At 46.0% G+C, this 17,337-nt stretch overlaps 1 protein-coding gene across 2 annotated transcripts; it reads right to left on the bottom strand.

The window, feature by feature from the left end:
• Positions 1 to 3,379: 3,379 nt before the first annotated feature.
• On the bottom strand, positions 3,380 to 11,350 carry LOC128122978 (immunity-related GTPase family M protein 1-like). Of its 2 annotated transcripts, XM_052758887.1 has the most exons (4): positions 11,087 to 11,350; positions 7,132 to 7,305; positions 6,414 to 6,618; positions 3,380 to 4,934 (listed from the first exon to the last, which is right to left on the bottom strand). In XM_052758887.1, the coding sequence occupies exons 3-4, from the start codon at positions 6,438 to 6,440 to the stop codon at positions 3,720 to 3,722; spliced, it is 1,242 nt and encodes a 413-aa protein (XP_052614847.1). In that variant the 5' UTR covers positions 6,441 to 6,618; positions 7,132 to 7,305; positions 11,087 to 11,350; the 3' UTR covers positions 3,380 to 3,719. The 2 variants fall into 2 exon arrangements, with proteins under 2 accessions (XP_052614847.1, XP_052614848.1); XM_052758888.1 differs by lacking the exons at positions 6,414 to 6,618; positions 7,132 to 7,305.
• Between the last annotated feature and the right edge of the window lie 5,987 nt (positions 11,351 to 17,337).

Here is a 17,337-nt window from a genome sequence, read left to right as displayed (position 1 = left end):
TGTGCACCACTACCACACAGCTTCTAATTTTACTTTTTAAATATTTATTTAGATTTTTTTTTTTTTGATTTTTCGAGACAGGGTTTCTCTGTGTAGCTTTGCGCCTTTCCTGGAACTCGCTTTGTAGACCAGGCTGGCCTCGAACTCACAGAGATCCGCCTGGCTCTGCCTCCCGAGTGCTGGGATTAAAGGCGTACACCACCACCGCCCGGCTTATTTTGATTTTTTTGAGGTAATCTCTCTCTACACAGCCCTGGCTGTCCTGGAACTCACTGTAGACCAGGCTGGCCTCAGACTCACAGGAAACTTCCTGCCTCTACCTCTCAAGTGCCAGGATTAAAGGCATATACCACCATGCTCAGTGTAAGTTTTTTTTTTTTTTTAACTTATCTGTGCAGATCAGGAATGAAGTGTCTTACCCAGCACAGTCCATTTGTATCTTAACGTCTCTTTATGAACAGCTGTGGTGTTGAATGAGAATGTCCCTCACATTCTCATATGTTTGAATATTTGGTCCCCAGTTGGTGGAACTGTTCGGGAAGGCTTAGGAAGTGTGGCCTTGTTGGAGGAGGTGTGTCACTGGGGACAGACTTTGAAGTTTCAAAAACCTAAACCTTCCCAGTTAGCTCTCTGCCTCCTGCTTGAAGATCAAGATGCATGAGTGCTCTGCTGTTCCTGCCACCATGCCTTTGCTCTGCGTCATGGACTGCAATCCTCTGAAACCGTAAGCTCATGTAAACGCCTTCTTCTCTAAGGTGTTTTGTCACAGCAATAGAAGAGGTACTAAAGGGCCAGGCATGGTGGTGAACCTTTAATTCCAGCACCAGGGAGGCAGAGGCAGGCAGATCTCTGTGAGTTTGAGACCAGCCTGGTCTACACATCATGTTGCAGGACAGGTAAGTCTACATAGTGAGACCCTGTCTTGAAAAACGAAACAAGCAAAGAAAGAAAGAAAAAGAAAAGTAACTAACTTTTTTTCTTTCTTGAAAGTTAAATACAAATCTGATTGTCCCATTATGCTTCCTACAGTCTAGATTTTACAGACTGGATCTTTTGGGACAATTTTTTGTTGTTTGTTTGTTTTTTTTTTTTTGAGACAGGGTTTCTCTGTGTAGTTTTGGTGCCTGTTCTGGATCTCGCTCTGTAGACCAGGCTGGCCTCGAACTCACAGAGATCCACCTGCCTCTGCCTCCCGAGTGCTGGGATTAAAGGCGTGCACCACCACTGCCCCGGCGGACAGTTTTGTTTTAAGGTACTGGACTAGACCAAGGCAAACAGAGAGGACTGTTTCTATAGCAGACAGAACCTGGAGTTTCTCTGGTTCTTAATCAGAACCTTTTGATGACTCCACATCCGGCTAAGAAACAAGGCTGAGGACTTCCTCAGCGCCTCACTGCCGTCTGGCCACCTCCCTTTCATCTCCAACCCTGTGGTCAGCCTTGCCTCTAACAGAAGGCAAAGCCTTTTCTCCCTCCAGGCCTCTGTGTTTACTGCTGTTTGTTCCCGGAAGCACTTCCTTTCTGCACTCAGCGCCTTTTCTCTGCCCCAAACAGGAATTCCCCATTGCACTTTTGCCTGGATTTGGTATCAGAGAACACATGTGTTAAAGTTACAGCCGACTTTCTTTCTGGCTCCTCCCACCTCCCAGCCGACTTTCTTTCTGGCTCCTCCCACCTCCCAATGTTCTTGGCTCTCTCTTTGTTTTCCAGGTTCTCAGCTCATTCCATCTGGGTTACCTCAAAAGACCTTCACAGAGCAAATGATGTATCTGCATGTGCTGGATAAAAGGAAAAGGAAGAGTCTTTGCGATAAAGAAACGAACAAAGACACAAAAGGACAAGGCGACTCTGCCCCCTGAGAGATGCCAGAAAACCTGTTGCTGGGAGCCGGAGTGCCAGCTCAGATGTGCTGAGAAATGAGAGGAGAGCCACACCAACGGTTCCCAGGGATCCACTGCACTAAAAGGATGTTGCCCGGTCAGGAACTATAGCGGGAAAATGAAACTTGCAAGATGAACATGAAACTATTATCCAAACAAGGATAGAGTGGAAGTGAAAACTGGGAATGCTTCAGGCTTCTCACCCTTACAGGCAGGTCCATGTAGCAGCTCCCGGGCTTCCTGCATTCCAGGATAGCCATGAACTCAGCCCATCACATTTGAAGATCACAATGTCAAAGATCACCCCACCTCCCACCTACCCTCCCACCCATCCTAACTCTCACCCCACCCCCCATCCCGGCCAAAGTCCCAGAGGCTGTTGGGATTTGGCCAGTGCCCAGCATAGGCAGGAAGTAAGGGCAGTGAGGCCAGGGTTTAGACTTCCCGTTCTTCCCTCCAAGGACCTGGGACCATGTGACTTCCCTCTTCCTAAGTCACAGCTTTCATATTGCTGGTTATTATTGTCACAGGCCAATAATCTACCACTCTGTCGGCCTGCTATGGGCTAGGCATGTTTTACGTCTCCTGATGCTTCGTGTGCTGATGGTTGGTTTCCACTGTGGTGGTATGCAAATGGTGGAACCTTTAGAAGAGGTGCCTGGTGGAAAGTAATTATGTCCTGGGGTCATTGTCCTCGAAAGAGACTAACGGTGTTCTCTCAGACTGAATTATTTCCCCAAGAGAGTTAGTTGTTACAAAACGGGAGAGACTAGTCCTTAAAGCTGCCTGGCTTCCTGTTTCCTACAAGAGCCTTTTTACACGTGACCCTGCACCTGCCATTCTAATCCTATCCATGAGGGGGCCCTCACCAGAGGCTAACCTTACAGGCCACACTAGCTTTTCACTTCTGAAACTGGGAACACTTCAAGGTTTTATTTACTTATTTATTTAGGTTTTTCAAGACAAGGTTTCTCTGCGTAGCCCTGGCTGTCCTAGAACTTGCTTTTTAGACCAGGCTGGCCTCGAACTCACAGAGATCCTCCTACCTCTGCCTCTTGAGTGCTGAGATTAAAGTTATGTGCCACCACGGCCTGGCTTCGGCTTCAAGATTTATTTATTTATTTATTTATTTATTTATTTTTTCGAGACAGGGTTTCTCTGTGTAGCTTTGCGCCTTTCCTGGAACTCACTTGGTAGCCCAGGCTGGCCTCGAACTCACAGAGATCCGCCTGGCTCTGCCTCCCAAGTGCTGGGATTAAAGGCGTGTGCCACCGCTGCCGGGCTCTGAGTTCCCTCTTAAGATACTCTTTTTAGGTACCTGTCAGTGAATGTGTGACAGGTGAGCAGTTTGCATTACAAACGCTGTCTGAGTCCTTTCCCCAGTACTGAACAAAATCCAGAGAACAATGACTACCATAGTCTCCATCTACGTGTTCCTCTGTACCGAATGAGTCCTTAACGGGGTATCCAGGGAAAGGAAGGAGAGTGAGAATAAAAAGGTGCTAATGAAGAAGATCTGACTTTACTGTTTTAGAGGAAAACTGATTTAGATATACATCACACTTAACAACTGAAAACAAATTTTCTATATTCCAAATCTAAGAATCATGATCAACAATTTTTTTTAAAACAATTTGTCCCTGTCCCTCAGTGGAACGGTGCATTAGAATCCAGACAAGTGAAATGAGTGACTTTTAACTCCTCTCAAAGGATCTAGAACCCTTAGAGAAAGTGTTATATCGCTTGATTTCTAGAAGAGAAGTAGGGATGGATCCAGGTGAGATCCAGACCCAAGGCAGTCTGGCTTCCATGTGAGAAGGGTGACAGACCACCCCCTACACTAGATTTGAGGAGAGCTGATGATGTCTTTCAGGGTTTTCTTCACGATGGTCTTGGTGTCCTGGGAAACTAACAGAAGCATGCGTTTGAGTTTCATGTGTCTGAAACAGGGGATGCAACAAAAGAAGCATCGGTGGAGACGTTTAAGACCTCGGAATAATGCATTCATGATTACACAAGTCATCAGTCTCAGTTTCCAGTCCCCTCTGCGGACAGTGTACAGGGTTTGGGACTTCATGTCGACCTTGTACTCTTGGACTACTGTCCCCATACTCTGGGCTACCTGTTGAAGTGATTCATCATCTACACCAAATTCTAGTCGGAACGCTTTCAGACACTCCTCCATGTCATCATTATCCCTTACACAAAGAGAATTCCCCCAGCATCCGTTGTCTATTCTCTCCTTCAGGCAAGCCACTTTATCATCAATGATCTTCTCACAGGTGCCAGAAAGAGCGTTTAAGGGCCCACAGCACCTGATGTTAGAGAGGTCTTTATGCAGCATGTCCCTCAGCTTTGGGAAGTCATGTAGTAAAGGGTCTAGATTGGATACCAGGAATATGGGGGGTATATTCACCCTCTCCTTCTGTAGACTCTGCTGGATATTCTCCTGGATACTCTGTAGGAGCCGGATCTCTGAAAGTACACACTGGCTGAGGTCCCTGTCCAGCTTGGTCCAGACAATATAGAACCTCTTCCCCATCCTCTGGATGGCTTTGGCAAGATTGACATGATTTGAGCTGAACTGCTCAGAGGCGATGATGATAAATAAGTCATATAGGTTGAATTTCATCTCTTCACTATAGTTCTCTATGGTTTGGGCTGTGGCCCCCAAACCAGGCAGGTCCCACAGTACCACATTGGGAAAGTGGGGTGAAGAGTACCCAGCTGGTGTCTGGGTGGTCCTTACCACCCCAGTGGGAGCTGAGTCATCTTCCTCATGGCCAATGATTCGGAGTGCATTGATGAAAGATGACAGGCCATTTCCCGAGTCCCCAGTCAAAGCAATGTTGACTGGGGTTTGGGACAATATTGCCACGATCTCCTTGATCCCATATACCACGTCCAACAGTTTCCCTTCATTCAAGGCCTTTTCAACAGTCCAGCTGACCTTAGGCAAAACGCTGCCTGTGGTTTGATATGACGTGGCAAAGCCGAAGGACGAATTCAGCGGAGCATAAGGGGTCTCTGCCATGTTGGGGAGTAGTGGCTCAGCCTGTGGGGGTAGAAGAGGTGTGGAGTTAGACATAGGGGGTTATCGGAATCAACAGACTTCATATCACAGCCTTGGGGGTTCAGATCCACAACCGGGGAAGGAGCAAAGACGTTTCATGTACAATCAGTTCAGGGGATGATGGCTCGTTCACAGAGGGGAGGATGGTGCTCAGGAGGGGGGCTGTGCAGCTGTTGTGTGAAGGGCTGTACTCCTGAAGCAGGACAGGAGAGGGTGGTCAGATCACCCAGTGGGAACACAGGCCAGTCACGTGAGCAGGCAGGACCGGCAACTGACAGTGCTGGCAGCAGCTCTCCTCACTGAGCCCCGTGCTGGTGAGGCCCTGCAAGCCCTCGGAGTCAAGTATAATTTAATTATTCTCTTCTAAAAAGCACACTCTGCCTTTTCCTTTTTCAAATGACATTCTTTTTTTTCCCCCCCCTGGGGAATCACGTTTTTCTAGTATATGCTCATCTCCCATCGACTTCCACAGATGAATCAAAACAATTCATTTCTAACTAGCCTGCCGCTGATGTTTCGGCTACCGCTTATGTTTGTACATTTCTACGCATAACTGTTGATAGTGTTATTATTATCGGAGGTACTCAGGCTGGTGTGTGAAAGTAGATTTTTTCTTGTTGGCTGATTGCTTGCAACGAAATTAAAGCATGAGTGGGCTGGTCCTCAGGACTGAGAAAAGAATTGGTTGGGATCACCAAGTGGATTCTACACAAGCTTACAACACACCAACTGCTCCTTACTGATGGACTCCAAGAGTCCCCCTATCATGAGCGATTGCTATGCTATCCGCTCTTAACACTCAGCTTTCTTCTTGTTCAAGAATATAAATAAAAACATTCCATCACCCAGGCCTAGAGAGATGGCTCAGTAACCAAGGGCACTTGCTGCTGAACCTGATGATCTGAGTTCAAACCCCGGACCCCACAGGGTGGAGAGAACCAACTCCTGAAAGTTGTCCTCCGAACACTCCCACATACATGTTTGAGCATATGTACACACACACACACACACACACACACACACACACACACACAATGCAATAAATTAAAACAGTTCTAAAATCCGGGGCCTCCCCTGCTTTTTTTTAATACAGCCTTTCTGTTCCATTAGGAGCACCCAGTGGAACATCTGGAGGCCTGTCTTGTCCTTCCTTTGAGGGAGGAGGTTTCCCTAGAAGACCCAGCTATTCATCTGTAGGACACATTCCTGACCACAGTGCATCCCACCATGCAGCTTCTATCTTCCATCCTCTCCTTGAGCTTGGGCACCCCCTTCACTCACACCTCTCCTGGGATAGCACCTGATATAATCCAGTCCTGATCCCTACAGCCTCGTCATCCTCTACAGAAGGAAATGGGCCAAGGGACCATTCCCTGTTTGAGGTGCTCAGCTCTTTGTAACATGGACACACTCCTGGAACTCCAGTTTCCTGCTCTGGCACCAGAAAGTCATGCTACCCACCTCCCAGGACTTGTGTGATGGTTTCATGACAAGATCCGTCTGACGCTCTCTGTACACCTCTCAGCTCTCTTGGTGAGGCTGAGGAAGCCGTTCCTCGGGTTCTGCCTCCACTCTTCGACTTTAACCACACAGCAAGAAGGTCCTGTGTCTGTGAGTCTGTGTTGGGTCCTTTGAATGCCTTATCTCACTTAACAGTCCTCAAATCCTATTAGATAAGTGGTATTCATTATTGTTGATCGTGGGTAAAGAAATAGAGAATTATGAATAAATAGTCTTTTTTTTTTTTTTTTTTGAGACAGGGTCTTTCTTTGTAGCCCAGGCTGACCTCAAATTTATGATCCTCCTGTCTCAGTCTCTCTAGTGCTGGGATTACAGGGGTATACCACCATGGCTAAGAACCTGTCTTGAGTTACACACAGAGTGTGTAAGGAATCCAAAGGTTGATCCCTGGAATGTGACTCTATGTTTCTGTCGGTAAAGTGAAGACAATCCTTCTTAATAGAGGATTTAATGCATGCTGAGGGGCTTCCCTTGGGAACCCTGGTCTACTCACTGTCACAATTGTCATTTACACCTTACATGGACACACAGTTTACAATTTTGGAAACCAATGTGTTCTGTCCTCTTTTATGTGCACCCTAAAACTGAGTTGCCATGCTAAAGGAAATTCCCCCAGTGTCTCCAACTACTCAGAACTTGTTTTTGGGGTTAAACTCACCAAGAGAACAAGATGCTTCATCAAATGATCATCAAGATGTCCAGAGTTCAGTGGGAGGGAGACTATGGGAAAGGTTGCTGTCACATGTCACACCTGCATAGGGGCCAAAAGCCCTTCAAGGCAGTGACTGTAGAGACTATTCAGAGTCCTCCTCCAGCAGTTCCTGTGTCAGACCTGAGAGGATATGGATCAGCCAGGGTGATGCTTCCTGCTTCAGTGTCAAGGTGTCCTGAGCTGGGTATGTAGATACGATGGCGGACTTATCTGTTCTGAGGCAAAGTTGGCTGGAAGCCAGGGGAATGAAACAGGACAAGGTCCAGGAGAGAGAGCATTCTGCACTGGTGTGTGGAGATGGGGGACAGAGAAAAGCTGTGTGACATTTAGTAGTGTCTTGTCCTCAAGGCAACTCCCCTCTTGCCTGTCATTGGTCAAGGTCTAGTTCTGTGTCTGTTTTACTTTACCAAGTGAGTTCTACACACCAGGGTAGAAGATGAGCAAAAACCATGCTTTTCTCAGAACTATTTATGTGACTGTGACTGAAGGTGGGGACTTCCCACACCTGAACACCTTGTACTGGCTCCTGTGGGAAATGGTGCAGGTCACGGCTGCACACAGGATCCTGTAACTCTCAAAGGGTTGTATCCTGCTGCAGTCCGTGTATCACAAGCAGACTGGGGAAGGTCGTGGGTAACTGTGAAGCTGCAAGTTCTTCGTGGAGCCACTCGGGAGAGTTGTCGTGAATAGCCTCTCAGTACTGTAGCTCAGAACACGGACCCAGTGTTTGCACAGAACCCATAGAATTCTTTTGGGGATTCATATGGCCCTCCCCATTTCCTTTTTTTGAGGCTCCTGCCTAGATTATACACCTATTTCACCCCTCTGTATAAGGTTGAAGATCCCCATGGAAGAGTATAGATCCTTGGGGCTTCTGGAGGCAGTTTGACAAGTAGATCCGAATAGAGAGGGGAGCTGGGCCTGGGAAGGAAATCAGAGTCTGCGAGCAGTGTCTTTGGAGTCTCCCAACAGACACACAGAACCAAGAGTATGCTCACACACACTTGCCCATAGCTTTATGAAAGGTGGTAGGTACCACACAATCCACTCTGGCCATACTTTATTCCATTTAGTTCATTGAACTGAGTTTTGCTATTTTCTACTCCAATTAATTAACTTGAACACATGCTTATTATAACCCACTAAAGAAATTTCATGGCTTACCTGATGCAAAATGCAGCTCATTTATAAGTGGATTTTTTTTCTGTGTGGGGCTCTATGTAGTTCACATATCACACAGTTATTATGAATCTCCATCAGAAAGATGCATGGGAATGTGGGAACCAGACTAGACTAGTAATGAACCTAAAATCAAGGATTTTTGTGAACTAATATCCTTGTGTGTGCTAAAACCCTCATTTATTCCTTATTTGATCACCAGTAGGAAAGACTGAGAGAAAAATCAAGATGTTGATTTATCTCTGGAAAGTGTGATAAACTTCCTCAAGGTGAATGGGGACAATATGGAGCCCAGCATGCTCTGGGGAGATGGTGTTTGAAAAGTTAGTTAGTTTGTAGATTAGTTAATGAGTTGGTACCTTAAACAGAGCCACTTTCTGCTGTGGGATGTTCTGTATGGCAAATGTGTTGCTGATTAATCAATAATTAAAACACTGATTGGCCATTGGCTAGGCAGGAAGTGTAGGCGGGACAAGGAGGAGAATAAAGCTGGGAGGTGGAAGGCTGAGTCAGAGAGATACTGCCAGCCGCCAAGATGAGAAACAGCATGTGAAGATGCCGGTAAGCCACGAGCCATGTGGCAAGGTATAGATTTATAAAAATGGATTAATTTAAGCTGAAAGAACAGTTAGCAAGAAGCCTGCCACGGCCATACAGTTTGTAACCAATATAAGTCTCTGTGTTTACTTGGTCGGGTCTGACGGCTGTGGGACTGGCAGGTGATAGAGATTTGCCCTGACTGTGGGCCAGGCAGGAAAACTCTACCTACAAATGGCGTCCAACGTGGTGGCAAGAGTTTCCACCTAAAACCTGAGAAAAGATTCTAAAACGGAGCTAAAAACAGCTTCCTAATCGTCTCTCTCAAATGAGCGGCAGCTGCCAGTTTGAGCTACTGGTGGGTTCCTAGCATGTGCGCTCAACCTGCAGTCTGGCGGGAATGAGTCCTCTGCAAGTGGCACATTAAGCTGCGTGGTGGATTTAGCCTTTGCAGGTACAAAACAAAGAGGTTTCTGGGCTATACGCTGCTTGGATAAAAGCATAGAGACCCACGATAGCTCCCAGAGCTGGTGGAAAACGCCACGTTGGGAAGCTAAGGTGGGTGGAGCCAGCAGCTGCAGCTGCTGCAGTTTAAGGCAATAGATTCACAATAAGACAGATTCAGATGTAATAGTTTACAATATGTGTAAAATATACGGAGGCTTAAAAGAGACAAAAAAGGTGATATATAGAGTTATAGAAACAAATACATAGTTTTAAAAAATAAAGTCTTTAAAGAGACAGTAAAGGTAGTATAAAATATAAGCCATGTAAAAATGGATATTACACAGAGAATCTGCATTGTGTTGTCTTTGGGACTTGTAACTGCAGAAAAACATTTGATTGTAAAAGCTGTTGAGTTATGCCAAAATGTATATTTTAAAGGTACCTTGACTTCAAAATTTGAATATAAGGATATGTTACTTTGGAAAGGAGACTCTGCTTTTGTTCCCACAGAAAGCCAGAGGCTATGGATTTGTTCAAGATTAAGACACATCAGGTTTGACCAGCCAAGACCCCCTGAAAAGTCTCCGATGACACCATGGCCCAGATGATCCAACATCCAGAACGGTTTGAAGGCAACTGGCTCAGACGATACAGCCTCATGGACTATTCCATAATCCTAAAATTTTCTTTGTTTCCCCATAAGATACAGCGCCCCCCTCCAGCAGGAAGTAGTAAGAGAAGCTACGCCCAAATTCCCAAATTATATGTAATTTTACTTTGTTAAGGTTAAAACCTTCCTTTTTGAAAAAAAAAATGGGGGAAGTGCTGTGGGATGTTCTGTATGGCAAATGTGTTGCTGATTAATCAATAATTAAAACACTGATTGGCCATTGGCTAGGCAGGAAGTGTAGGCGGGACAAGGAGGAGAATAAAGCTGGGAGGTGGAAGGCTGAGTCAGAGAGACACTGCCAGCCGCCAAGATGAGAAACAGCATGTGAAGATGCCGGTAAGCCACGAGCCATGTGGCAAGGTATAGATTTATAAAAATGGATTAATTTAAGCTGAAAGAACAGTTAGCAAGAAGCCTGCCACGGCCATACAGTTTGTAACCAATATAAGTCTCTGTGTTTACTTGGTCGGGTCTGACGGCTGTGGGACTGGCAGGTGATAGAGATTTGCCCTGACTGTGGGCCAGGCAGGAAAACTCTACCTACAACTTTCTCCAATGGAAGTAAAACATTTGGATGGAGTCAGACAAAAAGGTCACTAAGATACCTTATACTCGAAACCCACCCTGAGGTCCAGACAAGAACCAATTTTTTGTTTTCTTCATATTTTTCATGTATCTTAGATACTGCCTGTGGTCCATTCTGATCTCGGGAATTTATTCTTGTGGAGAGATGAAGAGGTGCTATCTATCTTAGATTCAAAGAGAAGATGGGTTGGCCCTCTCTGCCTTCTTTCTTGAAATTTAGCCATCATTAGAAGACCCACGGGCCAGGAATACGCAGGTGAACTAGACATTTGCCTCCGTGCTGGTGGCTCGGATGGATTCGAGCAGCAGAGATAATTGCAGTGCTGTGTGGTACTGAAGTCAGTCAGGGAGAGGTCCTGCCGTGCTGAGCAAAACCGGCCAGACCCCAAGGTCTCATGACCTGGTTCTACTTTTCATGTCACAAGGACAGAAGTTTAGGGAGACTGGGGGTGGGCAAGCAGCTCTGAAGAGGCTTTTACTTACTGGCTCCGGAGGAGGGTTATGTGGGATCTGGTTTGTTAGCAGCCTGGAAAGTCACTTCTTCCTAGAAAAACGTTGCTGTCCTCCAGCAGAAGTTCTCTATGGAGAGATCTAGAACTGAAATCCAGACCCGGGATGTTCAGAGATGATGCAGAGGTCTGGAGTCCTTCTGAGAGACCAGTCAGGAAGGGGTAGGAGCTGGCTGAAATCGTGGACAGTCTTTCTGCCTCTGGTCTCTCGCTCCACAAACCTTGCTTTTTGCCCTGAGCTTGCTAGATCTGAGTTTTGTTTGCCCGAGGCCAGGACTGGGAGGGGACTTCAGTGAGAATAGGTTTCGATTTCTATTCCCAGAAACAGCTGTTTTGAAAGATTAGGCTGGGCAGGCTATATAGTGTTCTTCAGAGAGGGGGCAGAGCATGGCTGTGCTGACCTGAGTTTGACACGAGCATGGTGGGGGATGGGGAGATGAGGTGGGCGTTTGCCAAGTCTGCATAGGGACCTTAACAGCCAGCCCAGGGTAGAGCTTCCTGTGCTGAACCTGCTACTTCTTTATGTGGACACCACCTGGGCACTGTTAACCTTCAGGCTCACAAACTCTGGCCCCTCAGGTGCTTGGAGACTTGGGCTGCAACCTTGTTCTGTGTAATGTCTTCCTTGTTTACTGGCTCACTTGATCACCCCCACCTCACTGTCCTCATAAGAGAGAATGTCAGAGCACCAGGGAGTGGGACACTAATTAGACTTGCATCCTTGCAGCTGGTATTTGAGAGGGAAGAAGGTCTGAGCTGAGAGCGGCCATATTTTATTTTCCTAGGATCCAGGAGTTAGTTTAGTAGAGTTGGACACCTGAGCAAAAGCAGGGATTGGAGACTTGGACCCTGGCACAGAAGCACTGACCCCCGTGTGATGTTTTCATGAAGAAAAGCGGACGTGTGTTCTAGCAGCCAGCCACAGGCCAGTGACAAAGGGGGCAGACAGGAGGAGCCATGCTGCTTTCAGAGGGCCGGGACAGAGCTGTCATTTCCTTTGCTACTTTTCTGTACCTACTGGCCAGTTCTCACTGAGTCAAGAGGAGCAGGGGTGTGTATGCAAGCAGAACTGAGCCTGTTTCATTCTCACTGTGGAGGGAGACAGGCTGGGCAGGGAGCAATGAGGAGGTTCACACAGGCACTTTCCAGGGCCCTGAACACAACTTCTGCTTACTTGCAGGCTCACTATTGCCCAGAGGTTTGTGCAATGTAACCCTCTGGCCACAGGGAGCCCTCTCTGTCACCCCTCCTGGTGACCAGTAATGTGATCCTCTATTGGTGATGGTAGCTTTCTCTTTCTCTTTCTCTTTCCTGGAAAAGAGCGAGTTGCTGAGAAGAGGAATAAGTGTGAGCTGCTTTCACATCCCTGTCCTTGTTTAATGAACTGGAGGTTTTGAGTTACAGCCAGAAGCTGTCCCTCCTGTTTGCTTTCCTCTAAGCCCTCGGCTTCTTGGCAAAGCCTGGGGAGAAACTAGGCTACTGCAAGTCTCTGGATGATTTTGATCTCCATCTTCAGAGACTGGTGGAGGCTGTCTATCTGTCCTGCTTTCTTTATGGCATTTCCATAAGAACAAATAGGAACAGGTCTCAGGGCAGTACAGGAAACTCAGGAAGAGAGTTTCTGGAACCTTCTATGTCAGTGAGCCAGAATTCCAACCCAGGCAGTGTCTCCCTGGACCTCAGAGTCAATCCCCTCATGCTCTTGCTCCTGGGGAGTAACTGAGGCCGGCCTCAGTTACTCAGTTACTTGTTATGACTGGGCATCAGGGAAAGATTCCTCAAGTCAGGATGCCATAATGGCTGGATGGAGTGTGTGAACACAGAGGAGAATCAGAACACAGGCAGCCTGTCCTTGAAAATGCCATTTGCAGAGGATCCTTGGGTGGGACAGTCCGGAGTTAGACCTCTCTGAGGAGGCAAGGCTGAGAGTTCACTTCAGGTGGCCTCCTGTTTAGAAGCTGAGTGTGTGAACTGGGCCACAGGGACACATGTAAAATTTAATCAGTTGAGAGATGGAGGTAAGAAGAACCTGGGTTATATATAACCTTGTGTTATAATAGTGAGTTCCAGGCCAGCTTTGGCTTCATAGTGAAACTTTTGAAAGAATTTTTTTAAAAAATCATATAAACAAAAAAAAAAGGTATATATTTCCATCATTTTGCTATGGAAGGAGTGTGGGAGTTCAATGACCTCAAACTCCAAGTCTGTCACCATCTTCTGTACTTTGTGTGTGTGTGTGTGTCCTTTTGAGTAAAACACTTATTTATTTATTTTATTTGTTTTTGGTTTTTCGAGACAGGGTTTCTCTGTATAGCTTTGTGCCTTTTTCCTGAAACTCACTTTGTAGCCCAGACTGGCCTTGAACTCAGAGAGATCCGCCTGTCTCTGCCTCTCAAGTGCTGGGATTAAAGGCGTGTGCCACCACCGCCCGGCGAGTAAAATATTTATTAGAAGAATTATTAGCATTAGAAGAATTATTAGCATCGTGGAGAGACAGCATGGTGGAGGCTCTGAGGAGAGTTCAGGCTGGCCCACAAAGTAGAGCAGAAGGTTCCTTTTGATAGTTTCAGGGGAAGAGGGAGGTTTCATACTACAGGATTGTTGAGTAGTCCATAGTACATGCCTGTGTCAGGCTCTCTAGTTCCTGGATGGCCGGAGTTTAAGGGGTGTCTTACATTTTGGGGAAGGAATGTGTGACTTTGAGTATGTGTAGCAAGTGGTAGAAGGACCTCATTTAGTTAGTGTGTACCCCTCATACAGGAAACGCTGCTGGTAGCCCTTGGTAGCTTGGAGTCTGGTAGGCTGGGCTTCTCTGAACACAACTATGATGGTGGAGAGAGACAGATGGGTGTGACCTGAGAAAGTCAGGTTTGGATTCTAACTCTGTGTGTGTGTGTGTGTGTGTGTGTGTGTGTGTGTGTGTGTGTGTGTTCGGGAGGGGTTGAGACAGCATTTCCCTGTGTAACCCTAGCTGTTCTGGAGCTCACTCTGTAAACCAGGCTGACCTTGAACTCAGAAATCCACCTACCCCTGCCTCCCCAAGTGCTGGGATTAAAGGCATGCATCACCACTTTCCAGCAAGAATTTTTTTTAAAAAGATTAATTTATTTTATGTATATGAATGTTTTGCTTGTGTGCATACGCAGACTGTAAGTGTGCCTGGTGCCTGCAGAGGCCAGAAGAGGATGCCAGATACCCTGGAACTGGAGTTAAGGACAGTTGCAAACTACCATGTGGGTGCTGGAAACAGAACCTGGAGTCTTTTTGAAAAATATGCTCTTTTTGAAAAATGTTTTTGAGATAGAATCTCACTGTGCCCCCCCCCCCCCCCCCCCCCCCCCCACCTTGGCCTGGAACTCATAGTGTAGATCAGGCTGGCCTTGAACTCACAGAGCTCCACCTGCACCTGTCTCCTGAGTGCTGGAACTAAAGGCGTGAGCTATCATGACCAGACCCTTAACATCTGAGTTAATCAAGATCCCGCTTCAATAGGCTTTTACTCTGATTAATCATTAATTCATTGTAGATAGAAAGGGAAGGTCAATGATTATAAATAAACAGTACAGGCATTTCTTGGTTTACTTTCTCTGATACCGAAGTGACTGTGGGGAGTTCCTCTCCCTTGCCCTTCCCCCAACATATCAACAATGATATCCTGGTATTGTTTGTTAATTACCACACCAAGTTACACTTCACAGAAAGATTCATGCTGATTCAGCCTGGATGAGCAGGGTTTTGTATATAGCTGAGTGACCTGTCAATCACAATGTCACACCTATCACACACGGAGGTATTCTCATGTACAGACAGACAATGCACAAATCCATATGCACATGCATACACACACACACACACACACACACACACACACACACACACACGAAATTAACTTGAAGCCACAAAGCCTTGCACAAACTATTGTGACGGCTAATGAAGTCATCCTCCAATTTGCTTTGTGACTAAAGAAAGGGCCCAGTATTTCTGTCAGAGGTAGTGTAGGTGTCTTTACTCCAAGCTCAGCAAATTTAGTTTCTCATGGACCTTGTTATTACTATTATTAATAATATTATTATTATTTTGGTTTTTAGAGACAGGGTTTCTCTGTGTAGCCCTGGATGTTCTGGAACTCATGCCATAGACCAGGCTGGCCTCTAACTCAGAGATCTGCCTACATCTGCCTCCCAAGTGCTAGGATTAAAGGCATGCACTACCACTGCCCAGTGGACCTTGTTCTTATGTGTGACCCCAACTCACTTACAGAAGGCTTGTCTACTGCAGCATGGAGGAGACTCTGATAGCCAGGGCTTTCCTGGTCTCCTGCTCTCATAGCTACAGACCCATGCTATTCTTCCTCCCACAAAGTGCCCACAGAGGTAGTCTATCACACGCTGTCATGATTAGAGCTCCAGTTATCATGAAGACACACCTCAATTCTTCAGCACATAGAAGTGCACTTTGACTCTTGTATGGAAAGCAAGGTGTTTCCAGCTGGGGATCAGAAAGGCCTTTACCTCTTCTGCGGCTGCTGCCGTGTCTGCACTTCGGAGGAGGTGATTTCTCTCAGCACCTCATGGTGTAATTCAGGACCTCATGGTGTAATTCAGGACCTCATGGTGTAATTCAGGACCTCATGGTGTAATTCAGGAGAGACGGAGCAGTCTTTTTCTTTTCGTCGTCTTTTCAAAATCTCATTGGTCTGTGTTTGCTATCTCAGCTTTTATCATTGATGTCACTCTGTCTACCTTCAGAGATCATTTTGCATTTGCAAAGTAATTAGTTGCCTTTCCATTCTCCGAAGGGATAGAAAGTGGGATTATTTTCTAATGTAATATTTTTTTTTCTAATAATGAACTCATTTTGCCCTGGCTCACACATTTAACGTCAAAAATTTCTCTCTTAGGGATAATCAGTCTTCTCTAGGGATGAGACTCCTGACCAGTTATCTAGTCCCAAGTGATCAGCCCTGAACAGTTATAAGTACAAGCAACACTAAATGGACTAGGCATTATTATTATTATTATTATTATTATTATTGTATTTTGTGTGTGTGCGTAACAATAAATAATTAAAGAAAAAGGGGCCATGAATTTTAGAGGAAGTGGAGGGATGTGGGGGAGTTGGAAGGGGAAAGGGAGGTATGAAAATGATATAAATAGAGTATTCATGTAAGGAATTCTAAAAAAAAAAAAAAAAGTTAAATGAAAAAAAAGACATATGAAAAATTCTTCTTTCCCTAAGTAGCCTGCAGGTGTCACTATGGTCTCGTTTTTCATCCCCTCTAGCACTACTAGCCCAGCATGGATGAGCCACAAGAGACCTGTGAGCAAGGATGGTGATAAGGGGTTGCCGGTCAGGAGTTCTCGGCTCAGTTACGCGACTTTTCTGGAGAGATGTGGACAGTCACCTCTTCCCTCCAAATAGAGCAAAGCCAAGCCTGTCTTAGTCAATCAGTAAACATTTTGGGGTGATTTGCAGAAACTTGGTGATTGAGGGCAGTGGCCTCACTGAGAAGTCCACTCACTAGGGGTGATGACTCATGAACGTTGCATCCTTGGATACTCCTGTGCAGGCTGTAGGTAGCTCTACCGAAGAAAGTCTCCTCTCCTCCAGCACGTGTTTGCTGCTTATGTAACCTTAGGGAAGGGACTCATGAGTCTTGAGCTTTTGAGCTTCTTGAGTCTCTAAGGTTTCTGTAGGTCCTTGTTTTATGAGCCTCCCTTCTCCCTTCAGGAGGGAGGGACTATTTCAGTCCAGGGAAAGCCTCTATGCAACGCAGATTGGACTTGAGTTTTACGTGGTACACCATTTTTTAAGGGGGGGAGGTGTTGTGACAGACTTTCTCTGTGTAACCCTGGTTGTCCTGAACTCACTCGGTAGACCAGGCTGGCCTCTAACTTCTGCCTGCCTCTGCCTCCTGAGTGCTGGGATTGAAGGTGTGGGCCACCACTGGATGGTACACCATTTTAAGAGGTGTTCTCTCTGTCTCTGTCTCTTGTTTTATCGTGTCATATTTCATGTTATTATTATCCCTTAGTTGCCCGTTTTTTTTTTCTAATGGGAGACAGGAAGGGGTGGGTCTGGATTGAGAGGTGGTGGGGAAGAACTAGGAGAAGTAGAGGGAGGTAAAACCATCATCAGGATATAGTGTATTAAAAAATATATTTAAAATAAAAGAAAGAAATAAAATATTTTTAAGTGACAAAATAAATAAATTGCAACAGGACA

Source organism: Peromyscus californicus, unplaced genomic scaffold (genome assembly GCF_007827085.1).
Source record: "Peromyscus californicus insignis strain IS unplaced genomic scaffold, ASM782708v3 Scaffold_3__1_contigs__length_106647218, whole genome shotgun sequence".
In the NCBI taxonomy this organism is placed as follows: Eukaryota; Metazoa; Chordata; class Mammalia; order Rodentia; family Cricetidae; genus Peromyscus; species Peromyscus californicus.
The sequence above is the reverse complement of the archived record's forward strand: the minus strand, read 5'-3'. Positions and strand labels throughout refer to the sequence as shown.

What these genes read in the sequence shown, in the direction of transcription:
- LOC128122978 (XM_052758887.1), bottom strand. Translation starts at nt 6,440, where the DNA reads ATGAAACCATCACACAAGTCCTGGGAG. An exon ending in CATCACACAAGTCCTGGGAG is followed by an intron (nt 4,935 to 6,413) that starts GTGGGTAGCATG and finishes CTACCCCCACAG; the next exon opens with GCTGAGCCACTACTCCCCAA.